At 65.2% G+C, this 13,368-nt stretch overlaps 3 protein-coding genes across 4 annotated transcripts in view; 2 read left to right on the top strand and 1 right to left on the bottom strand.

Annotated features, from left to right (window-relative positions):
- Positions 1-142: 142 nt before the first annotated feature.
- Positions 143-6,319, bottom strand: LOC106033127 (SNF-related serine/threonine-protein kinase-like). Its single transcript, XM_067004748.1, has 6 exons — positions 6,200-6,319; positions 4,096-4,697; positions 2,191-2,332; positions 1,780-1,992; positions 1,519-1,656; positions 143-1,432 (listed from the first exon to the last, which is right to left on the bottom strand). The coding sequence occupies exons 2-6, from the start codon at positions 4,664-4,666 to the stop codon at positions 664-666; spliced, it is 1,833 nt and encodes a 610-aa protein (XP_066860849.1). The 5' UTR covers positions 4,667-4,697; positions 6,200-6,319; the 3' UTR covers positions 143-663.
- Positions 6,320-6,423: 104 nt separating this feature from the next.
- AGRP (agouti related neuropeptide) lies at positions 6,424-10,373 on the top strand. Of its 2 annotated transcripts, XM_048078752.2 has the most exons (4): positions 6,427-7,743; positions 8,873-9,061; positions 9,184-9,278; positions 10,084-10,373. In XM_048078752.2, exons 2-4 carry the CDS (start codon positions 8,887-8,889, stop codon positions 10,273-10,275), a joined length of 462 nt encoding a protein of 153 aa, XP_047934709.2. In that variant the 5' UTR covers positions 6,427-7,743; positions 8,873-8,886; the 3' UTR covers positions 10,276-10,373. The 2 variants fall into 2 exon arrangements, with proteins under 2 accessions (XP_047934708.2, XP_047934709.2); XM_048078751.2 differs by having other exon boundaries at positions 6,424-9,061.
- A 990-nt stretch (positions 10,374-11,363) lies between these two features.
- The window catches only part of ATP6V0D1 (ATPase H+ transporting V0 subunit d1), a 36,754-nt gene continuing 34,749 nt past the window's right edge, over positions 11,364-13,368 (top strand). Inside the window, exon 1 of the mRNA XM_067004156.1 lies at positions 11,364-11,551. Coding sequence (XP_066860257.1) covers positions 11,422-11,551 — 130 coding nt within the window. The 5' untranslated portion in view covers positions 11,364-11,421. The remainder of the gene's footprint in view (positions 11,552-13,368) is intronic.

Here is a 13,368-nt window from a genome sequence, read left to right as displayed (position 1 = left end):
CCCAGGCACCCTCTGCTGCCTCTTTTCCCGTGGACATGGGGTCTGCCTGCCCGTCTGTCCATCCACTGCCCAACCCACGCCATAATCTCCTCTTCCTATAATACCCCACTCGGAGACCCCCCCAGAGAGAAGAGGCAACCACTCCAAACCCGCAGCGTGGTTTATTGGACCGATGAACTTTGCTTCCCAGCGGCTCCGATCCCTTCAGCGCACAGCGGGCCGAGCGCCCGCCTCACTTGTCATTCATTTCTTGCCAGCAAGAAAACAAAGAGGTAATAAATAGGAAGCGCATCTGGGGGGGGGGGGACAGGCTGGGGGTGCAGGCAGGACAGCCTGGCCCTGGGGCCACAGTCCCAGGAGTGCTGGGGCTGGGGGGGGGTGATATAGCAATCTTTATTTAATTACATTAAAATAGACTATTTAAAAAAATTATTTCTAGTAGTTAAAAAAATGTCATTGTTCACCTGTCCCTGAGCCCGGGGTAGGGGTGCTGGGGGCAGCGGGGAGGGCAGGGACCCCAGCCCAGCCCCCCCCGTGCCCAGCCGGCCCCACGGCAGGGAGGAGGCCGCTGGGGGCGATGGGGGTGAGCGGGGTGGAAGCAGTGCAGCAGCCCTGCACCCGCCAGCACCGGGGGCTGCAGGGGGACACGGCCCACGCCCGGGGCTAAATGACATGGCAGCAGTTGAACTGCCCCAGGGACAGGAGGCTCTCCTTGGAGCTGGGACGGATCTTGAAGGCCAGGGCTTTCTCGCACAGCGGGAACTGCAGGATCCGGTCCCTCAGGCTGCCGCTCTTGCCCTTACCCGGGTCCAGCTTTATCACATTCTCCGCGCCCGCCTCGGTGCCCCCTGGGCCCGAGGTCTCCACCGGCCGCCCGGCACGGCCGCGGGGGCTGCCCGGCCCCTGGCATTTGTCCGTGGGGTCTGGGGATGGTGGCAGGACAGGCCCCCTTTCCTGGGGGCGCCCCATGCCCTCCCTCTCCTTGGGGGGCCCGGTGCTGTCCCCCCGCATCTCCAGGGGCCCTGGGGCTCCGTGCCCGCCTCCGATGGCACCCGGGCGCCCGCCCCAGCCCCCCGGCTCGGCCCCCCGGCCCGGCACCTCCCCGCGGCACGACAGCCGGCGGGCCCCGGCGCGGAGGAAATCTCGCATCTGCTCCTGGTTCAGCGAGCTGCTCTTCCTCTCCAACATGGCGGGCCTGCCCTCCTCCTCCTCCTCTTCCTCCTCCTCCTCGCAGATCTGCTGCAGGGCCGGGGCGCTCTTGGTGATGGTGGTGTCGATGGCGGGGGCCTTCAGCAGCACCCGGGGGGGCTGGCGGACGCCGCGGCTGCTGTCACTGCCGTCCCCACAGGCAGACAGCGAGGGGGGCTGGGGGCTGCCGGGCTGAAGGCCACCGGTGCCATCCACGGGGCTGAACATGTCCGAGAGGTCAGTCCTGAGAGCGGGGAGGAGCGGAGGAGTCAGCGCCCAGCCTGACACTGTGCATGGGGCTGGGGGTGGCGGGGGGCGGCGAGGGCTCACCTGCTCTGCACCTGCTTGGCCAGGTCGTAGAGGAGGCTCCGGCGGCGGCCCTGCTCCTCCTGCTTCTCCCGCAGCATCCTCTCCGCCAGCAAGAAGTAGGTGGCCGTGATGTGGTTGTAGCGGTCGGCCTCCAGCGCCCTGCGCGACACGGGGAGGGGCGAGCGTCAGCGCCCGAGGGACGCGCTCCCAGGAGCGACCCTCGGGGTCTCCAACCTCTTTCCCCAGCGCGCTCTCCCGGCCACAGACGCGCCCGACACTCACTCCTGGATGGTGTCCCGATCGGCGATGTGCCCGCACGTCATGGCCTGGATGATGATCTCGTGCTCCTCCCGGGACACGCGCTTGTGCGAGGTGAGGGGCAGCAGGGAGCGGCTGGCGGGGGACGGGTCCACCCCCTGCAGCCACACGTGGCCCTCGATCTGCTCCAGGGAGGCTCGCTGCCGGGGGTCCCGCTGCAGCATCCTGGAGATGAGACTGCCCGGGGAAGGGAGCGACACCGGGAACCTCCATCAGAGCACAGCCGGGAGCTTTCCCCCATCCCCAACCCGAACCTGGGACACCCACGGGGGTGGGGACAAGGCTCCCACAGGGACACCCATGGGGACGGGGCACCCACAGGGACGGGGGCACCCACCCCGGGGTTACACGGGGCCAGTGGGGAGAGATGCCTACTCGGAGCACTGCGCCGACACGTGCGGGGGCACGGTGTAGCGGCAGTCCATGATCATGGTGAGCGTCTCGCTGTCGTTGGCCTCCTGGAAGGGCGGCTGCCCACACACCAGCATGTAGAGGATGACGCCCAGGCTCCAGATGTCTGCAAGAGGAAGATGAGGATGAGGTTCAGCAACCCCAGCCAGTGTGACCACCACGGCCAGGCCGGTGTCCCCAGCCTCACTGAGGACCCTCAAGGAGAGCCCAGGTACCCCCCAGCAGGTTCCAGCAGGGCGCAGGCAGGAACGGCGCCCCTCGGGGGGACTGCTCCGGGTCCTGCCCCACGGCAGGCGCCACCAATGTGGGGAAGGACCTCGCCCGTCCCACATCTGAGCAGGTCCCCAGGGACTTCACAAAAGAGACGGTGGTCAGTGCGTGAAGGCCACCTGCTCTGTCACCTCCTGGTCATTGTTTCTCATCACCTGCACTTGGCTCAGCTCAGCCATGGACTACACAGGTCCCAGATGGATCCCAGCACCAGGATGTGCTGGAGGGGACACCACAAAGACACCGGGGACAGGTGGGACCAGGGGCTGCATGACCCCAACAGCTCCGCACAGCCCCAAGACCACCGCCTGGGGTCTTGGTCCAAGCACACCCAGCAGGAAGGTTCTGGCGGGCAGTGGCAGGATCCAGCCACGGCTGGGATCAGGGCTCCCACGCAGGACAGCACCCTCACGAGGGCACATCACAGCACCATGGCCTCGTCCCTGTCGCTCAGAGCCACCAGTGGGCCACCTGCCCAGGTGGACAGCGGGGACGGGGACAGCCGTGCACAGGCACCAGGAGGAGCAGCGCTGGGTGCCCATGATCCATCCGGGTCCCCTAGGGTCAGGGCTCCAGCACGCACCCGCAGCCCGCATCTGCTGCGCCAGCCTCCCTGGAGGGGGTCCCTGAAGCGGGGTGGCACCGCCACCAGAGCTCCCCGCTGCCTTACAGGCTGCGGCGGCTCTGAGCTCTCCCAGCTGCGCGGGCACCGGCCCAAACGGGCTCGCTGCCCTCCTCTGGGGACAGGGACGGGGCCAGCCCCGCCGCCAGCCGCAGCAGTCATCTTCACGTGCCTCCTTGTGACTGCCACACAGACCCACTGCAGAAACGCGCCCGTGCAGCGCTCCCGCCCCCCGTGGCGGCTCGGAGACTGATTTTCTTGCTATTGCAGAATCGTTTATTTTTAGGATGCTGAGCACAGGCCCGGGGCTCTCTGCTAATACCTTCAGCTCCTTAAGTGCCTGCATTTTTAAATTTCTCATCTGCGCTGGCTTTCTCGCTTGATTTGCTTCTGCAGAGCTAGGCATTCGTGTTTCTACCTCCCCTCCGAGCCCTGCCAGCTCCCACTTCAGGATCCTTCTCCCTCCGTGCTGAAACCGGGCCGTTGCCTTTAAGAGCTCCAGCGTTTTGTTTTGCTCAATCCTCCTGCCCCAAATTCCAGCGGAGCTGGCGCAGCTCCCAGCCCTGCCTCTCCTCCCACATCCCCGCTGTCCCCGCGGGGCCTCCCTGCGCCCCGGGACGGGCCCCGAACCCCGGCAGGAAGCTCCACCAGGGCGGGGGCCGAGCGGAGGAAACTTTCCGAGCTGCAGGCAGCGGCATCCCGAGCAGGTTTCCTTCCGGCACCGAATCACCTCCGGCTCGGAGCTGCGCCGGGCTCAGCCTCGCTCTGCCTCCCGTCACCACCCCTCGCTGTGGCCGAACGTCCCAGTGCAGGATTTATCCCCCGGGGCCCTGAGGATGCCCAAAACTCCACAGGAAAGGGGAGCGCAAGCAGAGCAAGCCCGTGCACACCCACACACCACATCCTGGCGGGGCGATACGCACACACAAGGGAGGCACGAGCTCGGGGCGGGTGTCACCCGCGCGCTGCGCCCTTACCGACGGCCGGCGCGTCGTACTCGTCCCCGAGCAGGATCTCCGGCGCCGAGTACGCCAGCGAGCCGCAGCTGGTGGTGAGCATCTTGCCGGGCTGGAAGCGGTTGCTGAAGCCAAAGTCCGTGAGCTTGACCACCCCCTGCTCCTGGAAGAAGACGACGTTCTCGGGCTTGAGGTCACGGTGCACCACGTGCAGCTTGTGGCAGTAGGAGATGGCGTGGACGATCTGCGCGAAGTAGTGCTTGGCGCGGCCCTCGGCCAGGCCGCCCTCGTGCCGCATGATGTGGTCGAACATGTCGCCGCCGTCGCCCAGCTCCAGGATGAGGTAGAGCTTGGAGTGGGTGTCGATGACCTCGTAGAGGCGCACCACGTTGGGGTGCTGCACCAGCTTCATGCAGCGCACCTCCTGCAGCAGCTGCCCGGCCGCCTCGCCCGCCAGCTTGCTCTTGTCGATCACCTTGACGGCCACGCGCTGCCCGGTGAAGACGTGCCGCGCCAGCTTCACCACCGCGAAGTGCCCCTTGCCCAGCGTGCGCTCCAGGTCGTACAGCCCCGCGATCTTGCCCTCGGCCATGGCGGCGTCAGGCGGGGACGGGCATGGGGCGCTGCGGGGCAGGGGGGTGCTGAGCGGACACCCCCCGCCTCCGGGGTCCCCAGCGCTGACGGCGCTGCACCCCGGTATCGTGGCCCACAGCACCCCGGGCGCCCCGGTATCTCCCTGGTCCCCAGCACCTCCAGCCTCCCAGCACCCCGATAACCCCCCCTACCTCCAGGTCCCCAGCACCTCTGGCACCCCAACCTCCACATCCCCAGCACCCTGACACCCCAAATTCCAGGATCTCAGCACCCCCCGACCCCAGGCACCCCAACATCCCCCAATCCTCAGCACCCCGGTCCCCTGGGCATCCCAGTAACACCACTTCCAGTCCCCAGCACCCAACCCTGGGCACACCAGTATCCCCCCAGTCCCCATCCCCTTGGGCACCCCAGTACCCCAGCCTCCAGTCACCCCAATACCAATTCACATTCCCCAACCTCCCAGTTCTTTAGCACCCCAATATCCCAACCTCCAGCCTCCCAGCACCTCAACCCCCTGGTCCCCAGCACCCCACTAACCTGAGCACCCCAATATCCCCCTGGTCCCCAGCACCCCCACCTCCAGCCCCCCCAGAACCCCAAGACCCTGGGCACCCCAACCCCCAGTCCTCTGCACACCCCAAAACCCTACTTCCAGCCCTCAGCACCCCAACACCCCACAACCTCCATCCCCCCAGCCCCATGTGCACCCCAAAACCCCACTCCTGGGCCCCCAACACTCCCCCAGCCCCCTGGACACCCCAACACCCCACACCCAGACCCTTGTGCACCCCAAAACCCTACTCTCAGACCCTTGTGCACCCCAACACCCCACTCTCAGCCCCCTGCACACCCCAAAACCCCACTCCCTGCCCCCTGCACACCCCAAAACCCCACTCTGAGACCCCTGCACACCCCAGTGCCCCGCTCCCAGCTCCCTGAGCACCCTGAAACCTCACTCCCAGACCCCCAATACCCCAAAACCTCATTCCCAGATTCCTGTGCACCTTAACACCCCACTCCCAGACCCTTGTGCACCCCAAAACCCCACTCCCAGCACCCGGCACCCCACTCCTTGACCCCTGCACACCCCAAAACCCCACTGCCAGACCCCGGTACACCCCAACACCCTACGCCCAGCCCCTTGTGCACCCCAAAACCAAACTCTGAGACCCCAGTGCACCCCAGCACCCCGCTCCCAGCTCCCTGCGCACCCCGAAACCTCACTCCCAGAGCCCCAACACCCCGAAAACTCACTCCCAGACCCCTGTGCACCCTAAAACCCCACTCTGAGACCCCCGTGCACCCCAAAACCTCACTCCCAGCCCCCTGTGCGCCCTAACACCCCACTCCCAGCCCCCTGTGCACCCCAAAAAAACCCTCCCAGCCCCCTGTGCACCCCAAAACCTCACTCCCAGACTCCCACGCACCCTAACACCCCACTCCCAGCCCCCTGCACACCCCGAAGCCCCACTCTGAGACCCCCGCGCACCCCAAACCCCGCTCCCAGCCCCCCCCCCCCGGCTCTCACCGCCCGCCGGAGCTCGGGGCCGCGGGGCTGCTGCGTCCCGGCGCGCCCGCCCCGCTGACGTCACGCGGCTCGGGGGCGCGCCTTAAAGGGCCCCGGCGCCGCGCCGAGGCCGGGCGCAGCTCAGCGCACCCAGCGCGGGGGGGGGCGGCCCCGGGGGTTTGAGCGAGGCGCCGGGGCGGCGGGAGGGGGGCGGGCGCGGAGCCCGGGGCCGTTCCTGGAAGCGGCGGGCGGCTCGTTTAGCTCGTTAGGGGGCCGGGGGGCTAAAAAAAGCTCCCGCCGGTTAAGGAGCGCTCAGCGCGCTCCGCTAATGCCTTCCCAGAAGCCCTCCGAGCGCGGCCGCCGGAGGGGCCCTAATGAGCCAGGCCCTAATGAGCCGGGCCTTAATCAGCCAGACCCTAATGAGCCAGGCTGAGCCCGCTCGGGGCTGGCGTCACCGCTTCGCGACGGTGGCAGCGCTGCCCCCTCCCCTGGCACCCAGAACCACCCCCCCGGGGTGTAGGGGCTGGGGGCATGGAGCTGCCCCGTGGTGCTGGACGGGGCACGGGCACCTGCCGGGAGCGGGCGCAGGGTGGGCCTGCACCCCGTCTGTAGGGGACCCCACGGTGCGGGTAGGATGGGGGCATCGCGGCTGGGTGCGGGGCTGGAGGGCCGGTGAGAGGCTGTGCGGGTGCTGAGCTGCTGCCGCCCAGCCCACACCAGGCTTCGCCGCAGCTTCCCCTGGGTTTGGGTGCGGCGCCCGAAGGTCCCGGCACCGAGAAGCTCGAGGAGCCGCATCCGCCATGCGGCCGTGGAAGCCGCCGTCGGGGCCGGGGGCTGGTGCTGCTGGTTGTCCTCGCCGTGGCGGAGACCAGCCCTGGGTGCGCAGGGAGCTCCTGCGGGAGCTCGGAGACGCTGCAGGTTCTGGAAGGGATCAAGGAAGGAGAGGCGCAGTTAGCACAGATGGGGGCCCCGAGGCCCTGCGGACGGGTAGTGGTTGGGAGTGGAGGCTGCAAATGGGCTCTGAGCTGTGGCTGGACTCAGGCCAGGAGCTAGGGGCGGGCAATTTTACCCTCAAAAAGCAGCAGACAGCTTTGTGTGTCTGGGGAGAGCAGCGCTGATGTTCCTCTGCCTGGGAGCAGGTTTCTCCAAAGCACACGGAGGGATGATGGAGCAAGGCTGGGCGCAGCCAGAGGCTCCTCTGGCACGGGCCCCCATGGGACATGGGACCCCACGGCTCCTCCGGCATGGGGCAGCCAGGACCTCGCACCGCTGGGTGGCCTCACCTGGATTTTGGGGCAGGTGGGGCCGAGCTCCTCGCCGCAGCCCCACGCAGGAGCCCTCCCTCCCACGCACCGCCCCGCCGCCCGCCTCGCCGGCCAGCCGAAGCCCCGTTTCCAGAGCAGCCCACCTACCCGGTGGTTAGCGGAGTCACGCGGCCGCGGCACTTAATTAACAGGGAGCCGATATAAATTCCCGTAAGCATGCGGGGAGGACGTCGAAGCGGAGAGCCGCGCTCCCAGCGAGCCTGGCGGAGCAGCGCGCTCAGAGCTCCTCTGTGCCCGGAGGTCGGTGGGGTTCTGCCCCAGGGAAGGGTCTGGGCCGCGGGGCCGGGCGGGAGGAGCGATGGGGCACCCCACACAGGGCCGTGGGGATCCCCTGGACATGGAGGGGGTCTCCCGTGGCACAGCGTGGGGTGGTTTTGTGGGGTGAGGAGGGGTGAGTGGGTCCAGGCTGCCAGGCTGGAGCCCCTGAGTGGCTTTTTGGCCCGGCCGAAGGAGCAGGAGCTGGGTGTCACGGGTCTGGGCTGCCTGCGTGGGACAGGGTCACCGCTCCCGGGTCTCCTTTTTGGCTCCCCGCATGGTTTTCAGGCTGCTGAAGCTCACAGCCCTGTCCCGCACTGGGAGAGGAGAATCTGGATTCCCCCACGGGCAGGGAGCCCTGCACCGGGGCAGGGGGAAACCACGGGCTGGTCCCACCTGGGGACACTGGATGGTGCTGCCCAGTCTCCAGACAGCTTGACCAGGCAGAGGAGGCTGCACGCGAACGCCCCCCACACATCAGCCATCCAGCTGAGCCTCTGTGGGTTATTGGGGTTACATGCCCAGATGCAGCCCAGGCTGTAAGGACCAGCTTCTGGCCTTTAAAACCAGCGGCATTTCTGTGCCCTGTGAGCCTAAGTGCCAGGCAGGAGCTTCGTGGGACCCGTTTCGGCCGCAGCCTGTGCACTGGCAGGTGGGCACGTGTGGCCTCGCGGCAGCCTGGAAGATGGGCAGGGAGACCCTGAGCCTCCACAAACAGCTCAGGTCCCATCTCCGGGAGGCAGAACCAGCTTCAGATCACTTTGGACGCTCCCGTCTGAAGTCCGGTAGCGGGGGACAGAGCATCAGACCTCACAGCCTTCCCTCTTGTTCTCGCTGTTGAAGTTGGGTGCCAGGCTTGGCACTGGGCCACCCGTGGGGGCTTTGTCCCCTGCCAGGCCATGGGACAGGGGAGGTCCCAGTGCTTCTGGCTGGAGAGGAGGACTGGCTGTGCCCGAGGGCTTCCCATCTCCTGGTGGCAGCACCATCTCCTGGTGGGAACACCTAGCTGGGGAACATCGTGGAGAGGGCAGGCCCAGAGCTGGGGTGCACGAGAGCACCCAAGCCAATGTCACAGCTGGCATGGGCTGCCCTTGGCCATGCCCCTTCCTCGCAGGTCACCCCAGGACCATGCTGAACGTGCTGCTGCTGTGCTACGGGCTGCTGCAGGGCATCCAGGCCATCCTCACCTCGGACCTCAGCCACGGCCACCTGCAGAAGATGAGCGCCGGGCTGTACGGGGCAGACAGAGCCCGCTACTCCAGCCTGCTGCGTAAAGTCAAGGATGTGGCGGTGGAGCCTGCAGGTGAGTCCGGTGCTCCCCGTCCCTTGCTGGCACACCCAGGCCCCCAAAATAGAAGCGGGGAGCCCACACGCAGCCAGCAGCTGCCCTGCAGTGCCAGTGTCCAGCCCCTCTCTATTTTGCAGGAGCTCTTCCCAGGCCGGAGTTTGATCAGATGGCCCTGGAGGTCCAAGAAGCTGATGGTGACCTCCTGCAGAAAAGCAGTGCGCTGGAACCGCAGGTAATGCTCCGTGACCTTGTGTTTTCCTTAAAAAATGATAGTAAAAAAGCACCAGGGCTGCTTTGAGCCACACCAGGCTTCTCCATGCCCTAGCGGCCAGGCTGGTTTTGAGCAAACCCTAAACGTGGTCTGGGAAGGGAGCATCCCTTCGCTGTCTGCTGAGGAGCGTGGATGTGCTTGGAGCTTGGGAAGCTGGACATCACGGGGCTGGGAAAGCCGTTCCTTTGGGGTTGGCCTTCCAGGGACGCTGCTGCAGGGGCTGGGAGGGGAACTGGCTGGAGGGAGGGAAGTTCTGAGGGCAGGTGAGGTTTCCCTGCCTAATTTCCTAAGAAACTGTGGGAACTGAAACTTCCCACCACACATTTACGTAATGAAAAATGGGCGTGAAACATCCTCTTTTGAAATTTCTCAAGCCAGACCAATTGTTCAGTAAAAATCAGCGGGGATTGTGAGGACACTTCCAGCCAGAGGGAATGGGAGCGGGGAATCCACTGTTGAGGACCGTCAGGTCTGTTTGGAGTAACACACGGACCCCGTCCTTCCCCTTGGACGGTCCAAGCGGGACCTGTTCCTGCTGCCCCCGACCCAAGGGGTTCATGGATCAACCACTGAAGTGAAAAAAGGGTTCAGCACAAAGCCCCGAGTCTCTTCTCTTGGGGCCAGGCTGAGCTCTGGATATCTCTGGTTTTGGCAAGCCTCATTTTGTTTGAGATGGAGCTGCCTTGGGCTCCTGGCTCTCTCCAAAACAGTTCTTCATCACCAGCCGGCAGACCACAAACCCTCTCCCTCCTCCTCCCTCTGGCAGGCGTCATCCACAGCCCTGCAGGCTCCGGGCCGAGAAGAGCGTTCTCCCCGCCGGTGCGTCCGCCTCCTGGAGTCCTGCCTGGGCCACCAGATCCCCTGCTGCGACCCCTGCGCCACCTGCTACTGCCGCTTCTTCAACGCTTTCTGCTACTGCAGGAAGATCAGCACCAATTTCCCGTGTGGCAAGAACTAGTGCCACAGGGCTGCCTGCTCCTCGCCCCTCGGGGCCACTACGGGCCTCTCCCCACGAGCCTCTTCCTCCGCAGCTCCAATAAAGCAGCCGATAGCAAACCTGTCGCTGAGAGTGGGGCTGTGCCAGGAGCTGGGCTGGTGTCCTGCTCCTGGGACCGAGGGTGGCCCGGGACCTGCTGCCTAAGATGCCTTTCACCAGGCGACTGGGGTGGGCAGGGACCTCCTGGTGTCACCCGGTGCCACCCTGCTCCAGCAGGGCCACCCAGCGCCGGTGCCCAGCACCAAGCCCAGGTGGGTTTGGAGAACCTCCCCACCAGGCTGTTTCCCAGCTGGGTGCCCCCACCCCAACCTGGTGCCCTCCCTCCCTGAAGCGTTTAACCCATCAGGGCAGCCCCCAAGCCCTGGCAAGAGCTGCCAGCATGAGGTGCATCCCGGGCACCCACGGCCCTCCAGATGCCATCAGGCTCGGGGCCAGGCGCAGACCATGGCTGGGGAAGGGGGCTGTGGCAGTGTGAGAAGCCCTAACAAAACAGGGGAGGCTCCAGGGTGATGGGGGGGGGCTGTACTGGGGTGGGGGGCTGAGGATCCCCTCAGATTCCCTTCAGGGTGCGTCAGGCTCCCCCCAGGCTACCTCAAAATTACCCCCTGGGTCCCTTCAGGCTCCCTCTGACTCCTGTCAAACTCTTCCCCAAAATCCCTCAGACTCCCCTCTGACTTCCCCTCAGACCCCCTCGAGCTCCCCCTAAGACTCCCTCAGACTCCTCTCAGAATCCCCCTCAGGCTCCCCTCTGACTCCCTCTCAGCCTTCCCCAGGGTTCCCTCAGGCTCCCCTCAGAATCCCTCTCAAACTCCCTCCAGACTGCCCCTAAGACTCCCCTTGACCCCCCTCACACTCCCCCCAGCCTCCCCCTAAGACCCCCTCTGACTCCCCCTCAGCCTCCCCCAGGTCCCTCAGCCTCCCCGTTAAGGCTCCCCATTAAGCGCCCCCCCCCCCCGAATCCCCCCCCAGCCCCTCCCCTCAGCCCCCCCCGGCCCCTCCCTCCCGCGCACAGCCCGCCGGGACGCGGAGCGGGCGGGGCGCTCCGTCCCGCGTCACGTGAGCGGCGGGTCACGTGAGGAGGCGCCGCCGCCGCCGCCGCCCGCCGCCATGTCGTGCTTCCCGGAGCTGCACTTCAACGTGGACAACGGCTACCTGGAGGGGCTGGTGCGCGGCTTCAAGGCGGGCGTGCTGCGGCACGGCGACTACGTCAACCTGGTGCAGTGCGAGAGCCTCGAGGGTGAGCGGCGGGGCGGCGGTGGGGCGGGCTCGCCTCCTGTGCTTGGTTTTTTTTTAATTATTATTATTATTTTTTTATTATTTTTATTTTATTTTTGTAGGTGGGTGTGTGCGGGGCTGGGGAGGGCCTGGTCCGTGCTGCCCCTTCCCTCCCGACCCATCCCCTCCATGTAATCCCAGAACGTTTTGGGTTGGGAGGGACCCTAAAGCCCCCCCAGTTCCACCCCCTGCCCCAGGCAGGGATGCCGCCACCAGCCCAGGTTGCCCAAGGCCCCATCCAGCCTGGCCCTCAGCACCCCCGGGGATGGGGCAGCCACAGCCTCTCTGGGCAACCTCAACCAGGGCCTCACCTCCCGTACAGCGAAGAACTTCCTCCTGACATCCAATCTAAGTCTCCCCTCTTTTAGCTTAAAACCACTCCCTCTTCTCCTGTCATTACCTACCCAAGTAAAGAGTCCCTCTCCATCCTCTTTATAAGCTCCCTTTAAGTACTGAACGGTCACACTGAGGTCTCCCCTGAGCCTCCTCTTCTCCAGGCTGAACAGCCCCACCTCTCTCAGCCTTTCCTCGTAGCAGAGCTGCTCCAGCCCCTTGATCATCTTTGTCCCTCCTCTGCACCCCCTCCAACATGGTCATCTCTGAGTCCCTGCTCTGGACCTGCTCTAACAGCCCCACCTCCTCCTTGTGCTGGGGGCTCCAGACCTGGACGCAGGACTCCAGGTGGGGCCTCACAAGGGCAGAGCAGAGGGGGACACTCACCTCCCTCCCCTGCTGCCCACCCCTCTGGTGATGCAGTTGGCCTTCTGGGCTGCAAGCACACACTGCTGGTTCGTGTCAAGCTTTTTGTCCACCAGAGCCCCCAAGTCCTTCTCTGCAGGGCTGCTCTCTCTTCTCCCAGCCTGTCCTCCAGTCTGGGATTGCCCCAGCCCAGGTGCAGCACCTTGCACTTGGACTTGTTGAACCTCATTAGGTTCACATGGGCCAAATTCTCAAGCTTGTCCAGGTCCCTTTGGATGGCATCCCTTCCTTCTGTTGTGTCAACTGCACCACTCAGTTGTGGATCCCATCCCAACTGGTCAGTGCTGCGCTGATCTCCGTGCCAGCGCCCTGCTTAATGTTGTCCCATCCTAGGTGCCAAGAGCCTGGTCAGCGATCTGCCTGTAACCCACAAGCACCAAAACCTGCTCCCTAGTGAAATGGGGTGAAAATACGCAAGTCTGGAGGTTTCAGTTGTTCGGTCAGTGGGACTGCAACGTTTGGATTTGCCTTAAACTTCTGAAAATGCCAGGCAGTTGGTAGCAAGCTGAATATGAGCCAGCAGTGTGCCCTGGCAGCCAGGAGGGCCAACCGTATCCTGGGGTGCACCAAGCACGGCATTGCTAGTCAGTCGAGGGAAGGGATTGTCCCGCTCTGCTCTGCGCTGCTGCGGCGTCACCTCGAGTACTGTGTGCAGTTCTGGGCACCACAGTACAAAAAGGACGTGAAACTGTTGGAGAGTGTCCAGAGGAGGGCTATGAAGATGGTGAAGGGCCTAGAGGGGAAGACATACAAGGAGCAGCTGAGGTCACTGGGCCTGTTCAGCCTGGACAAGAGGGGGCTGAGGGGAGACCTTATCACGGCCTACAGCTTCCTCACAAAGGAGAGTGGAGGGGCAGGCGCCGATCTGTTCTCTTTAGTGACCAGCGATAGGACCCGAGGGAATGGTGTCAAGCTGCGACAGGGGAGGTTCAGGCTGGACGTCAGGAAGAGGTTCTTCACTGAGAGGGTGGTCGTGCACTGGAACAGGCTCCCCAGGAACGTAGTCACGGCACTGAGCCT

This window comes from Anser cygnoides, chromosome 12 (assembly GCF_040182565.1).
Source record: "Anser cygnoides isolate HZ-2024a breed goose chromosome 12, Taihu_goose_T2T_genome, whole genome shotgun sequence".
Taxonomy (NCBI): Eukaryota; Metazoa; Chordata; class Aves; order Anseriformes; family Anatidae; genus Anser; species Anser cygnoides.
This window is presented reverse-complemented; position numbering and strand designations above follow the sequence as displayed.

Coding starts and splice junctions, on each gene's coding strand:
- LOC106033127 (XM_067004748.1), bottom strand. CDS start 4,666: ATGGCCGAGGGCAAGATCGCGGGGCTGTACGACCTGGAGCGCACGCTG. Junction 2,333..4,095: donor GTACGACGCGCCGGCCGTCG/GTAAGGGCGCAG, acceptor TTCCTCTTGCAG/ACATCTGGAGCCTGGGCGTC. Junction 1,993..2,190: donor GTGTCGGCGCAGTGCTCCGA/GTAGGCATCTCT, acceptor TTCCCCGGGCAG/TCTCATCTCCAGGATGCTGC.
- AGRP (XM_048078751.2), top strand. CDS start 8,839: ATGGGCTGCCCTTGGCCATGCCCCTTCCTCGCAGGTCACCCCAGGACC. Junction 9,062..9,183: donor TGTGGCGGTGGAGCCTGCAG/GTGAGTCCGGTG, acceptor TCTATTTTGCAG/GAGCTCTTCCCAGGCCGGAG. Junction 9,279..10,083: donor GCAGTGCGCTGGAACCGCAG/GTAATGCTCCGT, acceptor TCCCTCTGGCAG/GCGTCATCCACAGCCCTGCA.